Here is a 15469-nt window from a genome sequence, read left to right as displayed (position 1 = left end):
CGGGTGTTTGATAAACACGGAGTAGCCCCACAGGAGAAAAGTGAGATGGTGTTGAAGGAGTATTTAAGGGACAGGACGGTGCCGAGGCAGAAAGAGCGCCGGCATTCCTGCTTTGGAGCTGAACCCCGGGATCAGCAGGGCGGTGCCGATGCAGGCAGAGCGCCAGGGTTCCTGCTTTGAGGCTCCGCCAGCGTCACCGCCGGTTCGGCTTCCCTCTGCTGCCTTCTCATCCGTGCACTGCTGCTCCAAACACAACAATAATCCATGTGATCTGGGAATCCATTTTCCAGACACTGCCGCAGGAAAGTTAATTTGTGTAGATCAAAAAGTGCCTTGCGATGGCCATTGTTCTGCCGAACTACTACTACAGGTTACAGCCGGCCAATGCTCCTGGCACAGTGTCACTGCCTGCCCTTGGAATAACAGCAATGCCAGACGCGCTGTTAACCTGAGAGTGATTTAACCGAGGAGCACCTGGGGGCCTCTGGGGAAGGACCCTCCCAAAAAAGATCACTGGAGTTTTATTCCAGTCTGTGCACCCGCATTTCTCACAGCTCTTGGTCCAGCGGTGAGTTTCGGTCTGGGCTCTCCTCACTGTTCATCAGGTCCCTCGGAGCCTTGCGGTGCTGCCGCTCCCCAAAGCGCCCTTGCCCATTCACAGCTCGTTGTCTGGATCCCCAGCCAAGCCACAGCGAGATTATCTGCAAGGGGGGTTTTTCAAACAGTATAAACCAGTATCCTATTTTTAAATATACAGTATATTCAAGAATATGTACTAAATGTATATATAGATACATATGTAGACACATATAGGCCATATACAAACTGATTCAGAGCACATTTATGTTAGTTAAACCAAATCCAACAGGATTTGTCCCTATTTTGGATTAGCAGAATATTTACAAGGCTGCCCTAGTACTTTCCAGTGCTACACTGTTTTCCTAGCTAAAAGCCAACTTCCCCCCTTCCCTTTTCCTAGCAGATCTGTGACATCTTTTATTCTATCAAGATGTGAATAGCAGGTGGAAATAAAAGGATATTATACTTTCAGATATGGACATATGAATCTGAAAATCCTTTACATTTCAACCTAATTCTAAAAGGGATCTAAAAAATAAGCGGTTCTATATAGCAAGAGAGATTGATATATCATGTTATGATTCTGTTTTAGACTTGTGTCCTTTCTTTACACTTGACACTGTACTTCATAGAATCTCAGGACTGTCTTGCTTGGGAAAGATGTGTACAATGTCTAACTCTTAACACAGCCCTGCCAAGTCCAGCACCAAATCATATCTCTAAGAAACATATTTACTGTTTTTAAAATATCTCTAGGGAGGTATTCTTGTAGACATTCTGTTCATAAAAATGTAAAAGGAGTAATGTAACAACAGTGACATTAAGAGTCAAGGACAGATGCAGTTCCATTACCAGTTTTGGATCAGTTTGAGTAATTTTAAGCACCATTAAAATATTAACTTTTATAGGCTATGTTTTGTCAATATTAACCGAATGCTCCAGTGTTGGTGCCTGCACCGGACAGAAAAGCATCTCACTACACAACAATATGTAGTTCTCAATTTGAGGCACTGATTTGACCCCAAACACGAAGTCTGGCTTTTTACTGTAACAAAAATGTTTCACTTTCTGAGGAGTAATTCACAATGATGAGGACACACAAGCACCGCAACTTGAAAATCGTGAGCCTTTCTAGTTTTTGAGCTTCATGAGAAAAACTAGCACACGCAGCACACTGTGTACTTTGCACAGAAACGAACAGGTTAAATAATTTGTTTTTCCTTAATGTGATAAACTACGTACAACCCCTAACTGATTCCCCTCGCACCTCCCTGTAAAACAGGATCTACCTCTAGGTTGAACTAAACCTATGGCTTTTTCCTAGCGCACGGGAGTCCTTTACGGGGACATCACGGCAGCAGCGAGTATGCCGCAGAGATCAGCGGACAGAAACGCTCACAGTCCCTGAGCAAACCAAGGGCCACCTTTCCCTTCCAGGAGCCGAACCTAGGACACCGAACCTGGCACCCCTAGCGCCCCGAGCCCCGGCGCGGAGGGCGGGCAACTCCAGCCCCTCACGCCGCGGCGGAGGCGGCGCCGGGCGGGGCGGCGCTGGCGGAAGCGCGGCGAGCTCCCGCCTCCCGCCGGGGTCGGGGGTCAGCCGCGCCCGCCGGCTGCGGGCGCCCATGGAGGATGGAGGGCTCGGAGGACGAGGAGCCGGGGCCCGAGGGGCCGCTGCAGCAGCTGCTGAAGCGTCAGCGCAAGGAGAAGCGGGAGCTCCAGGGTGAGGAGCGCTATGCATGGCGCAGGGCGGGCAGGGAGCAGGCTGGGGAGCGGCGGCGGGAACACGCGGGGCCGGCTGGGCTCGGCGTCCCCGCTCCGCCTTCCCTCGCGGGAAGCCCTGCTCGGCAGCGCGGGTAGCTCGGAGGGGCGGAGGGACGGCGGCGGCTGTGGAGAAGGAGGGAGCAGCCCTGGCAGTGCCCTCGCAGGGGGACGAGGACGGCGGGAGCAAATGGTGCGTGCGGCAGCGGTGCGGCAGCCGGGCTGCGCTGCCGGGCGGCCTGCGGAGCTCGCCTTGCCCTGGCCTCGGGAGCCGTGACTTGATGCTGGGCCATTGGCGTGATGTTCGCGGTTTGGTACTTTGATTTCAAGTTGAAAAAGGTGTGGTCGTTTAAGGCATTTTAGATTGAATAGCCTGCACAGAGGCTCTTCCTGCCCAGCCTGATATGTGTCTTCATTCCAAGTGCAGTTGACCTGAACTGAATTTTCAGGTCCTGTCCATCCATCATGAATGGTCTTACGGTCCTTCAATATAAACTTGTAACACTTTGCGTCATTTGACCTACCCTATTACAATATATTCGTATAATTAAGGAGGTCTGATAGATGGATTCTGTTGAGTTTCATAGTTGTTATATCATTTTTGTTAAGCCTTTCTCGTTGCTAGTATATTGATACGGCCTTTTCCGTGTTTGGTTTTTTGGTATGTAATGAAATAGGCCCATCTGCCACCTCTTATCAGAGGGTTAAAGAGGAAAGGACTCAGGTTGCATACTGTCACTACATCTCTAGGAACTTATTGTTTTGAGAGGCCTGTTCCTCCCTCAGGTTTGATTGAAATTGAAGAGGCGTAGGAATCAGGCATTGTCAGAGGTGGCTGGGGCGCTTGGCACCTTCACTGGGAGTGGCTGAGGAGCAGAGGGATTTTACACCTAGAGAAGGTGATAATGGCAGTTCTCCGCTACCAAATGGTGGGAGGGGTATCTGCAAGGCACAGTCTCTTTTTTCCCAGTTGGGAGAGGCAGATGACTTACAGGTAGGTACGTTTGCCTGCTAGTAAAATACCTTCCTGGTATGTGCATTGATAAGTGTTTACCAGAGACCAAAGCTGTTTGTGAGAACTAACACAAGGTGTATCTCAACCTCTGAAAATCCAACACCTTCTCTGGTTGATGGTACTTGTCTCCACAATCCCCTCCTCCCTTTTCACCACCCATACTCTCTCCTGTGTATTCCTGTGTGCCTTTTATGTTCTGGATTCCTTTCTCTTCTATTATGTTAATTTTAATGAACAAAGCTGCTTTTCTGTCATACTCAGCTTATTCATCTGTGGGGCTGAATGCTTAACATAAATCTTTCAGTATAAGCCTCTTCCTGCCTCACTTTGAAAAGTTTCATTATCATTGCCATCATCTTCAGCTCAATTGGGTCAGTCAAGGATGAAGGACAAGAAAACGTACAGGTGATGAATAGCAAGCAGGGTGTTAAATAATTGCCGATGTAACTCTCAAACAGTGAATACAGAAGTGACAGAGGTAGGGGGACTGTTCATTTAGGAACACATGAGAAGAGAAAACGATGGGGGAATGTGGTTCTAGTTTCTACTGTGTAATGGATGGAGCCAGACTCATCAAAGTATAGAGGATGGACTAGAGACTCGGGCTGAAGGGCAACAAGAAAAATCTTCATGGGAAAAATAAGGGAAAATATTTTCATAGCAAGAATCATTAAATTTTGGGAAAAAGTTTCCCGGAAGGGTTGCAGAATGCTCATCCCTGGAGACTGCACAGTCACCTGAATTAATTTCAGGTGCATCTGAATTGGCATAACCTGATGCAGCTTTGAATTCAGCCCCACGTTGAGAAGGAGGTAGAACTAGGTATCCATTCAACACCATTTCTAACCAAAGTATTCTGTGATTTTATAAATGAAGCATTGACTTACAGCCTAGAAATACTTAGGGGCTTGAATCAAGTTAATTTTTTTTTCAATATCCATTTTGCTTTTAGAAACTTTGTCTTAAGGATGGGTAAACTCAGTTTTTAATTTTAGTCTGCTGAGTAATTAAAAAATTACGCATTTTCCTGTATGATTTGATATTTTGATGCCCACATAATCTTTCTCAAGGCAGCCGGCCAAAGTCTGCTGCATTGGTGAAGTTCATATGTATTTTTATTAATAACCTGGCATGAGTTTTTCTCTTCTTCTGAGAAAGAAAGAAAAGAAAAGGCAGTTTATATCTTTTAAGAAAAAATATAGCCATTTGGAAAATGTGAAGATTAGAACCAGCATTCTCACAGCTAAACTATTGTACTAATTTATTGATGCTTGTAAATTAGTTTTTCTGTATGAATTGCAGTCATTTTCTGCAATGATCATAGAGTATATATTAAGAAATAATGTTTTATTACACTGCTTCTCTAACAGCAAAAATTCAAGGCATGAAAAATGCTGTTCCTAAGAATGATAAGAAGAGACGAAAACAGCTGGCAGATGAAGTTGCCAAACTAGAGGCAGAACTTGAACAGAAGCACAAGGAGGAATTGAAGCAGCTGAAGGAAGCTTCACCTGAACAGAATAAGGTAGGTGCTCTAACTTCACCTGAAGTTGTACAGGTACAATTTGTGTTAGGGCTTTTTTAACTTTTAAAAATTCTAATGAAATAGTACTTCAAAGCAGTTATCCTATTCTTCACACTATTAGTAACTCTTTGCAACTTAGGAAAGCTTTAGCTGTTACAGTAAATGGGCAGTGCTAGAAGGGGCATGTAACAGTGAGGGGTTTTTGTTGTTGAGCTCTTTTGAGAGAGTGGCTTGGTTGCTTAAAGAATCCCTGTAAAAGGTATTTCCAAACAGGTTTAATATAAATTTGCAAAAGCATGACAGAGTTTGGTGGCAAGATTTACTCTGGTACTGAATCCATGGATGAGGCATACAAGGAAAATCATTATACAAATGCCAAGCTGTAACAGAAATTAAACGTAGAGTAAGGGGAAAGGTGCACCACCACAAGTAGTATTTTGTGTTGCTTTTAAGGCTACATGGGTAAGTCAGTTATGTTAGAGAATTATGTTTTTAAGGTACTGTTGTATTGCCTCTCTGGTTATCTTATGTGGACTACTCAAATATTGGAACCTTCAGCAGGTGTTGGACTCATCCAGTGTGTTTTGTCTTTCAATTTTATCAGCAGTGTGACTGATCTTTTTGTATAGCTCATACATTCACTGAGTTAGGTTTGTCATTTTTTTGAGAAGTTTCAACTCTCTTTTTCAACTCCTGGTTATGCTTTGATAGAGAGGATGGACCCTTCTGCTTTAATTTTCACAGAACTTGCTAATGGCTGTTTGGATACCTCATAGGCTGGTGTGGTGAGGAAAGCTTTTCCTTTCAGCCAGTAAGCAGTGTTCACCAGTGTGTTAGAGAACTTACAGCTTAAATTTGAGATGCACATAACTCTGTTGGGACTGCAGAAAAGTAACAAAATGCAAGACAGTAGTTTGGGATGTGAAATACTTTGATGGCTTCTATGCTATACATGGATCTTTGTGGTTAAACTTCATAAAAATACCCTGGAAGAAAACTTAAAATTGTTTCAGAAGATGCATATCTTTGTTATTGTTTATACTAATAAGAACATTTAACTTTTTTTTTCCTTTTAGACAGATTCCATAGCTGATGGGGTTGCAAATATAGAGCTTGAAGGAGTAGAGCAGCAGACTCAGCATCATCGAATATCAAAAGCACAGAAGAGGCGGGTATGACTTCATGTTAAATATTTGCAAATAACTGATTGATTATCTTCCCCTAAACTTAACTGTAATAGCCAAAGGTAAACGTTTTTACTGGGAACATTACCTGGGTAATTCTGTATTGATGCTGTACCTACTGGATGTCTTGACAATCTGTTAAACTGCTGCCTAGAGATATGTAAGGATTTTGTAAATAATTGTACTTTTCTACCTTCAGCCATGAGCTGGGTATCAGAATAGGTCAGGAAATGGGAGCCGTAAGAAAAAAAATTATGTAAAGCAAATTATTTTTAAAAGACTTGCACTAAAAGTATTATCAAAGAAGTAAAGTTATTGAATTGAAATACTGTGTGGAAATTATGCAACTAGTGGTACTTTGCACATTTAACGAAAGAACATCAATACTGTAGAAATTCTGTGAAATATCAAGTTGTTAAGAAACACTGCCTAGTGTCCTGTTCTGTTAGGCTTAGATCTGGTTAAACATCACATGTTGTGATGGATTAACATTCTTGTTGTACCTGCCTGAATATTGGGTCATGGCCAGGGGAACACTGCTGTATTGCATATTTCATCCCCTGTTAAATGGTCGCTATGAACATGTTAAAAGGATGTTTATAATTCATGGTACCATGTCTAGGCAAACCAGGAATTCTGGTCTAGTTTTCCCATATTCTTATTGCCTAAACCTGTCTGGTCCTGATTTGTGGTGAATTTTAAGCATGAAAATGGACAGATGATTCTTCGTACTGCTTCCTTGTTTATTTGCTTATTTATTTTGGTTCTTGTTCCCATGTTACATCAGTGTGAACTTAGGAAACATTCTAGGAAAGTAATTTTTTTTTTTGTATTATTACATCCCTGCTAATATTCTCTGCATGCATTCTTATCCATCCTTAGGTTAGGAGCAGTCTTTTATGATGTAGAGTACCTGTCCTGAGGGAGTTTCAGTTTCATGGCATGAGCTCCATGCAGTTGTATACTTAACTGGTAGATCTCACACTAGTTATGAAAGAGCAATATTTTCTGATGTTTAATTAAGAGTTCTCATACTTGAGTGTTGAAATAGTTGATCCTGAAGAAAGCACTATGATTAATAGACTTTATGTAAGTGTTGTAAAGTGTTATTTTGCCTGTTGATTTAATTAAGATTTCTCTTGTCATATAATTTTGGGTATGATTAACTGTGGAGGCAGTTGGGATATATTGGTCACTTAGCATTTGGTGAAGTTTGGGTTTAGGAGGTCTCCAAGATCAGTCTGAATCAGGTGGTACTGATTCAGACAAATATTTTATAGATAGGAATGTACTGAGAAAGCATTGGAAGAGCTAGAAGCAAGCCCTAAGCCAAGAACCATATGGGCATATTCTAAATTTTAACCTTTGATGTAATTTTTGTGTGTTTTTAATCTAAGGAGAAAAAAGCTGCTTTGGAGAAAGAAAGAGAAGAAAGAATAGCTGAAGCTGAGATACAAAATTTAACTGGTGCTAGACATCTTGAAAGTCAGAAACTTGCCTGCCTATTGGCAGCAAGGCACTTAGAGATTAAACAAATCCCTTCAGATGGCCATTGCATGTACAGAGCTATTGAAGATCAGCTCAAGGATCACCAAAATTCCTGGACTGTTGCAACTCTGAGGAGCCAAACAGCAAAGTATATGCAAAGTCACTGTGATGACTTCTTGCCTTTTCTTACAAACCCTAATACTGGAGATATGTATAGCAGAGGTAAGATTTTAAAAACAATTATAACTGTTTCTGATAAATCTCAGTCTCAGTTACAGCTTAGTTGGGACTTTTATGGTTTTTGTAACTTTGTTACTTTATTGTGTTCCATGGAACACAGCATTATGAAACTATGAAAGCTATGAAACTTGGTACACCTGGATCTCTAATTAAATATATATTTTTAAATTAATCTAGGAAATATTATTTCCCATTGGAAAAAAAAACAGAACAAAACAGAACTTGCTGGTTACTAGATGGTCTGAACTCATTCTGGGATGTGATTTTGTTATTATAAACAGCTTGTCTAGCAGGCTGGAATTATTTTCTTGTCACGTTTTATATTGGTATTTTAATGTACACAGGAAAGCTGTTAAAAATGGGTGTGAAATTCATTCAGATCTATTTTATAATAGTTTGAATAGATGCATTTTCTTTTTTTTTTTTTTTTTTTTTTTTTGGCTGCAAAGTAGTTAGGGACCATCTTTTACAAATAGACTAAATTAAAAAATATAAAGAGCTTTAGTGTGAAGTAACAGTGTAGGCTGAGTCAAAACAGAGTTTATGTACCTCTTATTTGAGCAATATATGATTTATTCATTATGCCTTGAACACCACAGAAATGACTGCATAAGTTTCATTAACTTAATGCTACATTTGTTTAATAGGCATTGCTGTGGATTTCATGTGGTCACTGGGTGCTGTCTTTCCCATGTTGACAGAGATTAATGTCACAGGTTAAATGTGTCCCAGGAGAATACTGAATAAATTCTGCACAGCAACAAGGAATTGTGCTTTTCTGTTATAAAGGAAATTAATGAAAAGTCATTCTGAGCAGTCTTCAGAAAATCTGAAGATTCTTCTTTCTTAAAATCTGTAAGGTTCAAAAGCTTGAGGGTTTGTAATTTACAAACTTTAAACTTGGTATCTGTAGAACATGATCTGAAAAGATTAGCTATTTACAGAGCAACTATTAAGAATAAATACTTCAGAGGTTGAAAACAAGGCAGCTAATCTGGGAATTTAAATAAACCCTAGCCAGCTGTTTTCCCACATGCAGTTGCAAGATTTTTAAAACATACCTGACACCTGGCTAATTTAAGAACTAGATATGCTACTCACTGTCACATTCTTTTCTAAAGTTTCTAAACATCCTCTGAAACTTAACATGAAGGAAACTGTATGCAATTTCATGTGTGTTGTTACCTGTTGTTCTCTGAAGAAAAAAATTAAAGTATTAGCTGTACTTCTTTTTTTACTCTTTTTTATCCCTCTCTTCAGTCTGAAATTTCTTTTCAAAACAGAATGAGTCTGGGGTATTTTTTGACAACTGTTTTTCTCTGCTTTTCTTCAGTGAACATATGTATTTTCCTTTATAATGTGTTTGTACTTTTCTGCCTCTAGTTTGCACAATCAGTGTTTTTCCACAGTTGCTTGTTCTTAACCAAGACAAGTACTAAATGTTGTCTTTTCCTGCAGAGGAATTTGAGAAATACTGTGATGATATAGCAAATACAGCTGCATGGGGAGGTCAGCTGGAAGTAAGTATTGTGTTGATAATTTTTATTTGTGAAATTCTGAAGTGGGTGAATAGACCTTAAAAAAGGGCTTCTTTAGAAAGAATACCTGAAGGCATAAGGAAATATAGTCATAAATAGCTTATCAAGAACTTTTTCTTGTGGTTATAGGTTGTTTTCCCACCATCTTTCTGATGGTGCACCACTGTTCTGATGTATTTGGCAACATGCAAGTTAGTGAATTAATTTGGTATAAATATCATTAGAAAGACCGACACAATGAGTGGCGTGTATTGTTAGGTTGCTGTCATGTAAACGAGAACTCGAGCTTCAAAAAATACATATTTATTTTAGTTTGTCTTATTTTTTATGAGAGAAAATTTAGCAAATTAATGAAACTAGCCCAGTGTATTCTCTAAACAATGATTGAGGCAATCTGTTTCCACTTAAAGTTTTAAAAGTTGAAATAATTTTGCTTATTTTAATAAAGCATAATTTCTGAAAATATTTCTAATGTTATGCTTGAACTGCCTGCTAAAATGAAATGCCTAGTCTTCCTGTCTCCTACCTACATTGTCTTTAATCCTATTACTAAATTGTTTTTGCCTTAAAGCTAAGGGCTTTGTCACACATTTTACAAACACCTATTGAAGTAGTGCAGATGGATTCTCCTCCCATTGTTGTTGGTGAAGAGTATTCAGGCAAACCAATAACACTTGTGTAAGTATGCAATTTTATCACTAAATTTAGTGCACTTATTTCTGTAACAGGGCTCAGCTTTGATTCTCATCTGCTCTTTTGTTTTCTGTTACACATCTGATGTTGAAACACTGCTTGAGTAATGGTTGTGCAGATCAGAAATTTTTTGTGATTGACACACTTACTTTGGAGAAATTGTAATTAGACAGTGTCTGATGTGTATCAGTCACTGATTTAGAGAATGCTGCAAGGTCATTTTACCTGGTAAATACTTACAAAATAATAATGACATTGATACAAGATGGAGAAACCCTGAAGAAGGAAAAAAGTTATTTGTCAAACTGTGCCTAGAAGTCACCAGAATTAAAACTTGTCTTTATTAATACTCTTCTGTGTAATGATCCTATATATTTTTGTTGCTAAAACTTGGCTTTATTTCCTTTGTCTTCCAGTGCTGTTACTGTTTGGCATGATGTATACTTTTTGTTGAACTGAACACTATTTCTGTAACTTTTTTTTTAGGTATATGAGGCATGCCTATGGATTAGGAGAACATTACAATTCTGTGAAAGTTCTAACAGACACTGCCACAGAGAGCAGCAGCTAGCATACAGAAGTTGTACATTCACATGGATAACAGTTGCATCGTGATGTGTTGGGCTCCAGGAAATTCCCAGTAAGACTGGAAAGTAAATGGCATGGATTAGAAATTAAAAAAAAAAAAAAAACCATACAAAATACAAGACCCTGCAAGGTTTGACTATAAATCAGACATGGCTCCTGATTTGTAACAAAACCAAACCAAAACCACACAACAATATTTTGAACTTATTGGTATTAATTATGTTTAGAAGATCTTCTGTAAAATGGTGGCTGTGTAGATCAGGTTTTTTTCAATAGAGCTTCCTCCCAATACTGCAGAGAAAATATCAAGTGGTAAAAATTCGTTTTGGTTGATCTGCATTTCTGCTGAAAATTTTAGGTTATCTGAAGGTCCCTGTTCCATTATTTCTGTCAGATTTTCATGCTAATGGAAGAGTTCAGGCATTTGAAAGAACTGATTGTATTTTGCTTATGGAATATTATCTGCAGTGTTTCTGTAGTCCTATTAGGATCTAATTTCAACAATGTAGTATTGATTCCCTTCTTTATTTGGGCAGAGAAGATGAGGAGGTAAATCCAGAAGCAGAATATCTTGGCTTGGCTGAAGGAATTGCACGATCTTTTTAAAGACTTCCATGTAAGATGTTTACCAAGGGTCTGTGTAGGGGGTTTTTTGAGTTGGCAGTAGGAATCCAACTCTTGTGCATTGTTATTTATGACAGTACATGACTGCACTGTCAGTGCAAGTTAACTGCACTGTTCATTCTCCATAGTCTTTCAGCTGTGCATTTCGGTGAGTCCGAAATCTTACAGAGCTCCTCAGTGTCCTCACTTGAGGTACTGAAACTCATCTGAACTTACAATTTCTGGATCTGCTGATCTAAGCACTTTGTCATCTAAAGTGTGATGTTTTATAATGCTTAAAACAGCTGGTTGCACACAAGCTGTAGAAATAATCACCTTGGGTTTTATCAGTAAACAAAGGTGATCTGGAAAAGAGTTAAGTGTATTTTAATTGCTTCTTATGATGCACAGAGACTTGAAAGGTTTTAATATGGCTTGACTTTTTACATTAGAAATGTAGATTGTTGTCTGTAAATGTGACTTCGAAATGAGGAGCATACTGAAACCAAAATTTTAATGCAAATGTTTTTTAACAAGTGATTTTGTTAATTTTTAAAAAGCTTTAGTCAATAAAAGTATTGTATTTTACTGCTGCTGAGTTGGTTTGGAGAAAAGTGGTTAATGAAAAGATTAAACACCTTTGCCCTGGTTTGAGGATTATGACCTAACAGTGTGTATCTTGTAGTTCTTCAGTAAAGCTAGCCTGCAGACTTACATTCCTGGAACTTAGAAAAGTCTGCTCTTACTTAAGAGGGAGATAAGTGATCACTTTATGGATCAGATTATGTCTGGATTAAAGCACTTTGAGAGAGAGGGAGTAAAAAAATACCAGATAATTACAGCAAGAGTTTTTGGACAGCAGTTCTTTAGGCTGGTGCCTGCCAGGAAAACAAAGTATTAAGCAGATCAGGAGTTTTTACATTCTTATTTATCTGTTATAGTGTAATAAATATAGCTGGTTTATGTACCAAACCAGCTGGCTTACTGTAAAATTTAGTTTACTACCTTGATTGTATAAAATGATGGTTTTAATTTCAAAGAAAAAATAGGATGCAACAGCATGGAAAAAATGTTTCTATTCATAATGCCATTAAAAATTTCACTAAAAATAATGAAAAGTACTCTTCTCTTGCTTAGAATTGATGTGATATACATGCTGCATTTTATAGATACACAGTTTTTTGGTTTATTTGGGTTTCAGTTTTGTTTGATTAATTCAGATAGAAAAGATGCCAGAATTGGGGAACATCTGTACCAAGAGTTTGTCATGTTGAAGATGTTTACAGTTTGTATGAAGTTAAATAATTTAATATAGTGAGTGAAAGATCCTTGCTTATGCTGTATGGGACTTGCCAAAAAGTAATAAATTGGTTTATTTGTGGCAAATCTTGTTGGGGTCAGTTTTATTTTATACTCAAATGTTCACTTATTTCCTAGTATAAGTTTACCTGTTTAAATTTTAGGATCCTATTGTAATATGAATTCTAAAACAACTGATTGTATTCAGGCAGACAGTGCTTCACTCCATATGAAATCAAGTTTTTTTTGAACTGAATTTATCCTTTGCATTTAGCAGTTAAACTTGTGCTCTTCTGAAAAACTGTATTTGAAAATCCTGTTGAACTTCGGGGGTCTTCTCACAATTTAGCTTCTAACTTTTGTCAGATTACATTTTTCTCTGCAGAATAACACTATTTACTTCGAGTGCGTTTCAGTAGCTTTCTTGCTTTTATCTGTAATTCAGTTTCTTCAACTGCTATTTCTTTTAAGGAAAAGGGTATTTTTTGGGGTATTTTTTTGCAAGATTAAGTTGCCAGCAGGAATACTCACATGAACAGGGGGGAAGCTGTCTAGTGGTCTGCAGTAAATTGTGTACAATATTCTGAAAGGGAGGAACATATTTGTTGTTGAAAACAGTGGTTAGATGTGGCTCTTAGTGCTTGTCCTTGTCCCCTTCACTAACTCTGCACCAGTCTCTGCTCTCCTGTCCAGTTGTGTGGGCTGCAGGCAGCCCCAGAAAGGGGTTGGAGGTGGATGGCAGCCAGAAGGAGTGCAGACCTGTCATAATTTATTTAAGCAGCAAATTAATTAATCTAATAATTTATTATTTAGATAGCAAATTAGTTCAAGGATTTTTTTTTTTAAGAAAGAAACTATATACAATGCAATGAAGCAGTGATGTCCCTTGTGCACTTTTGTATAGTTCTCATAACTTCTTGTGTTTATGTATATTAAAATATTGCACAAAGCTAAAATGGAGCTTTTTTTATTTTGAGGGTGGCAGTGCAGTGGGAGAGTCTGCCCAGAGAGGTTGTGGAGTCTCCCTCTCTGGAGACATTCAAAACCCACCTGGTTTCTGTGTGACCTGCTCTGGGTGACCCTGCCTTGGTGGGGTGGTTGGACTGGATGATCTCCAGGAATCCCTTCCAACCCTAGTGATTCTGTAAGACACAGTGAAGAGGGAATTTGTTCCACAACCACTTGCTTTGAGGCAGAATTGTCAGTAGGAACACTTTTTGCCTCTTCTCCATGCTCTGTTCTTTGTATCAGGCAATTGAACAGGGGCTGTGATGGGCTCCAGGAAAAAAAAAAAAAAAAAAAAAAAACCAAAAAACCAGTGCTGAAATGTTGGGTGTATGCAGAACACATGCCCTCTGCTCCTGTGACTCAAGGAGTAAGATGTGCTGGCAGCAGTGTGACTGGGGACATCTGCAGCTTGTGGGATGGTGGCTGCCCCTCGGCTGGGTTATGCTTGAGTGTAGCGTGAATTACAAGGGTGGGAATTCCTGGAGCTAAATGCACGGGTGGCAGTAGAGTCGGTGGGGTCGGGAGGGGCCCTCCCTGTGGCAGTTTGGGCTGTGGGTTTTGCCCAGTCCCTGCCCCAGCAGCCCTGCTTGCCTTGCAGCTTGCAGACAGCCAGGCAGCGTCCCTTTCCCTGTGTGGCGGCAGTGCCCACGCGGAGCTGTGCTCAGGACAGTCCTGCTCTGGCCCTGCAGAGCTGTGCTGCATTAGTGCCATCTGCAGGGCTGCAGCCGCATTCCTGCCACAGGAACCAGTGATCAATGGCCCGGAGATGGCATGAAAGCTTTGGTGAGAGTGGGCATCAGAGTGTCCCTTCTGCATCATCGGGGTGCTTTGGGCTGTCATCTGTCATAGGCAATGGAATCGTTGCAAGTACAGCTTTCTATTTTTAGCTCTTGAAACACAGCCTGCCTCCCTCTGTCTGCCAGTGGATCTCCTGGGATGTATTTATGAATGATGTATTTATTTATGCCTGTGTTTATTACTTAATCTATAAGAAGTTAAGCAGACTTAAAAATAGGATCTGAAACACAGAAGGCATTTTCTCTACTTTCCTTGGCTTCAGTGAGAATGCTAATCCACCAATTCCTTTGTTTTGAGCAACTGATAAAAGCAACAGATGGTTGCTTTTATTGATTGATCACTAGAGGCATATGATAGATGTACTTTTGAATACAACTAAAATCCAATTGCCTCTGTATGTTAGAAACAGTTATATCATAAAAAGAATGATTCATGCACAAAAATATTTGGTAAAATTAAGAATAAACCGATGTAGTCTGTGTTGAAGATTAAATAAATACGTCAAGGTGTTAATTGAAAAGCTTTTTTCTATTTGCAAGTTAGAAAATTTGGAGTGTATAAACTTATATCATAAACAGATTAAAAAATATTCCCAGGAGCTGTATTTTCTGCAAAGGCTCCCTGAACTTTATCAGTTCTGCAAATGTTTTGTCATGATGTATGAAGGAGTTAGATACATTAAGAAAATCAGACATGCTGTGTTTGTCCAGAAATGAAAACCTTCCAGATGTGAGTAATGCTGTTTTATTTTTTATTGCCATTTTTTCCTTTTCTTTTGAAGGATAGTATTATGAAAACATTTGAGCACGATCTCTTATTTGAAATTATTATGTAAATAATGCAAATGCACATGGGCAATTGCATTCTGGAAGGTATATGAATATTCTTATGAGAAAGCTAAGGATGTGGAGATTTTAAACAATTCTTTAACACACACACATATATATATACACACACACATGTCCTCTAAAATCACAATATGAATAAAGCTTCAATAGTATAAATATGCGATAGTTTGTCATTAATTCCTAATAAGGCTCCGTTGAGTGGGGAGTGAGTGACATCTAATGAGGAACCATTTTTCTTTTATCTGTTTGCAGAATGTTGGAGCACAAAACAAAAAGAAACAAAGCAGGGAAAGTAGATGTGA

The 15469-nt window shown here is 39.3% G+C and overlaps 1 protein-coding gene across 1 annotated transcript; it reads left to right on the top strand.

The window, feature by feature from the left end:
• The first annotated feature begins 2173 nt into the window (after positions 1-2173).
• On the top strand, positions 2174-12604 carry OTUD6B (OTU deubiquitinase 6B). Its single transcript, XM_063172672.1, has 7 exons — positions 2174-2302; positions 4726-4880; positions 5957-6052; positions 7462-7774; positions 9251-9312; positions 9902-10008; positions 10510-12604. The coding sequence occupies exons 1-7, from the start codon at positions 2212-2214 to the stop codon at positions 10592-10594; spliced, it is 909 nt and encodes a 302-aa protein (XP_063028742.1). The 5' UTR covers positions 2174-2211; the 3' UTR covers positions 10595-12604.
• Positions 12605-15469: the final 2865 nt, after the last annotated feature.

The sequence above is a fragment of the Melospiza melodia genome, chromosome 1, assembly GCF_035770615.1.
Source record: "Melospiza melodia melodia isolate bMelMel2 chromosome 1, bMelMel2.pri, whole genome shotgun sequence".
NCBI lineage: Eukaryota > Metazoa > Chordata > Aves > Passeriformes > Passerellidae > Melospiza > Melospiza melodia.
Note: the sequence above shows the minus strand (reverse complement) of the source record. Positions and strands in the feature narration are given on the sequence as shown.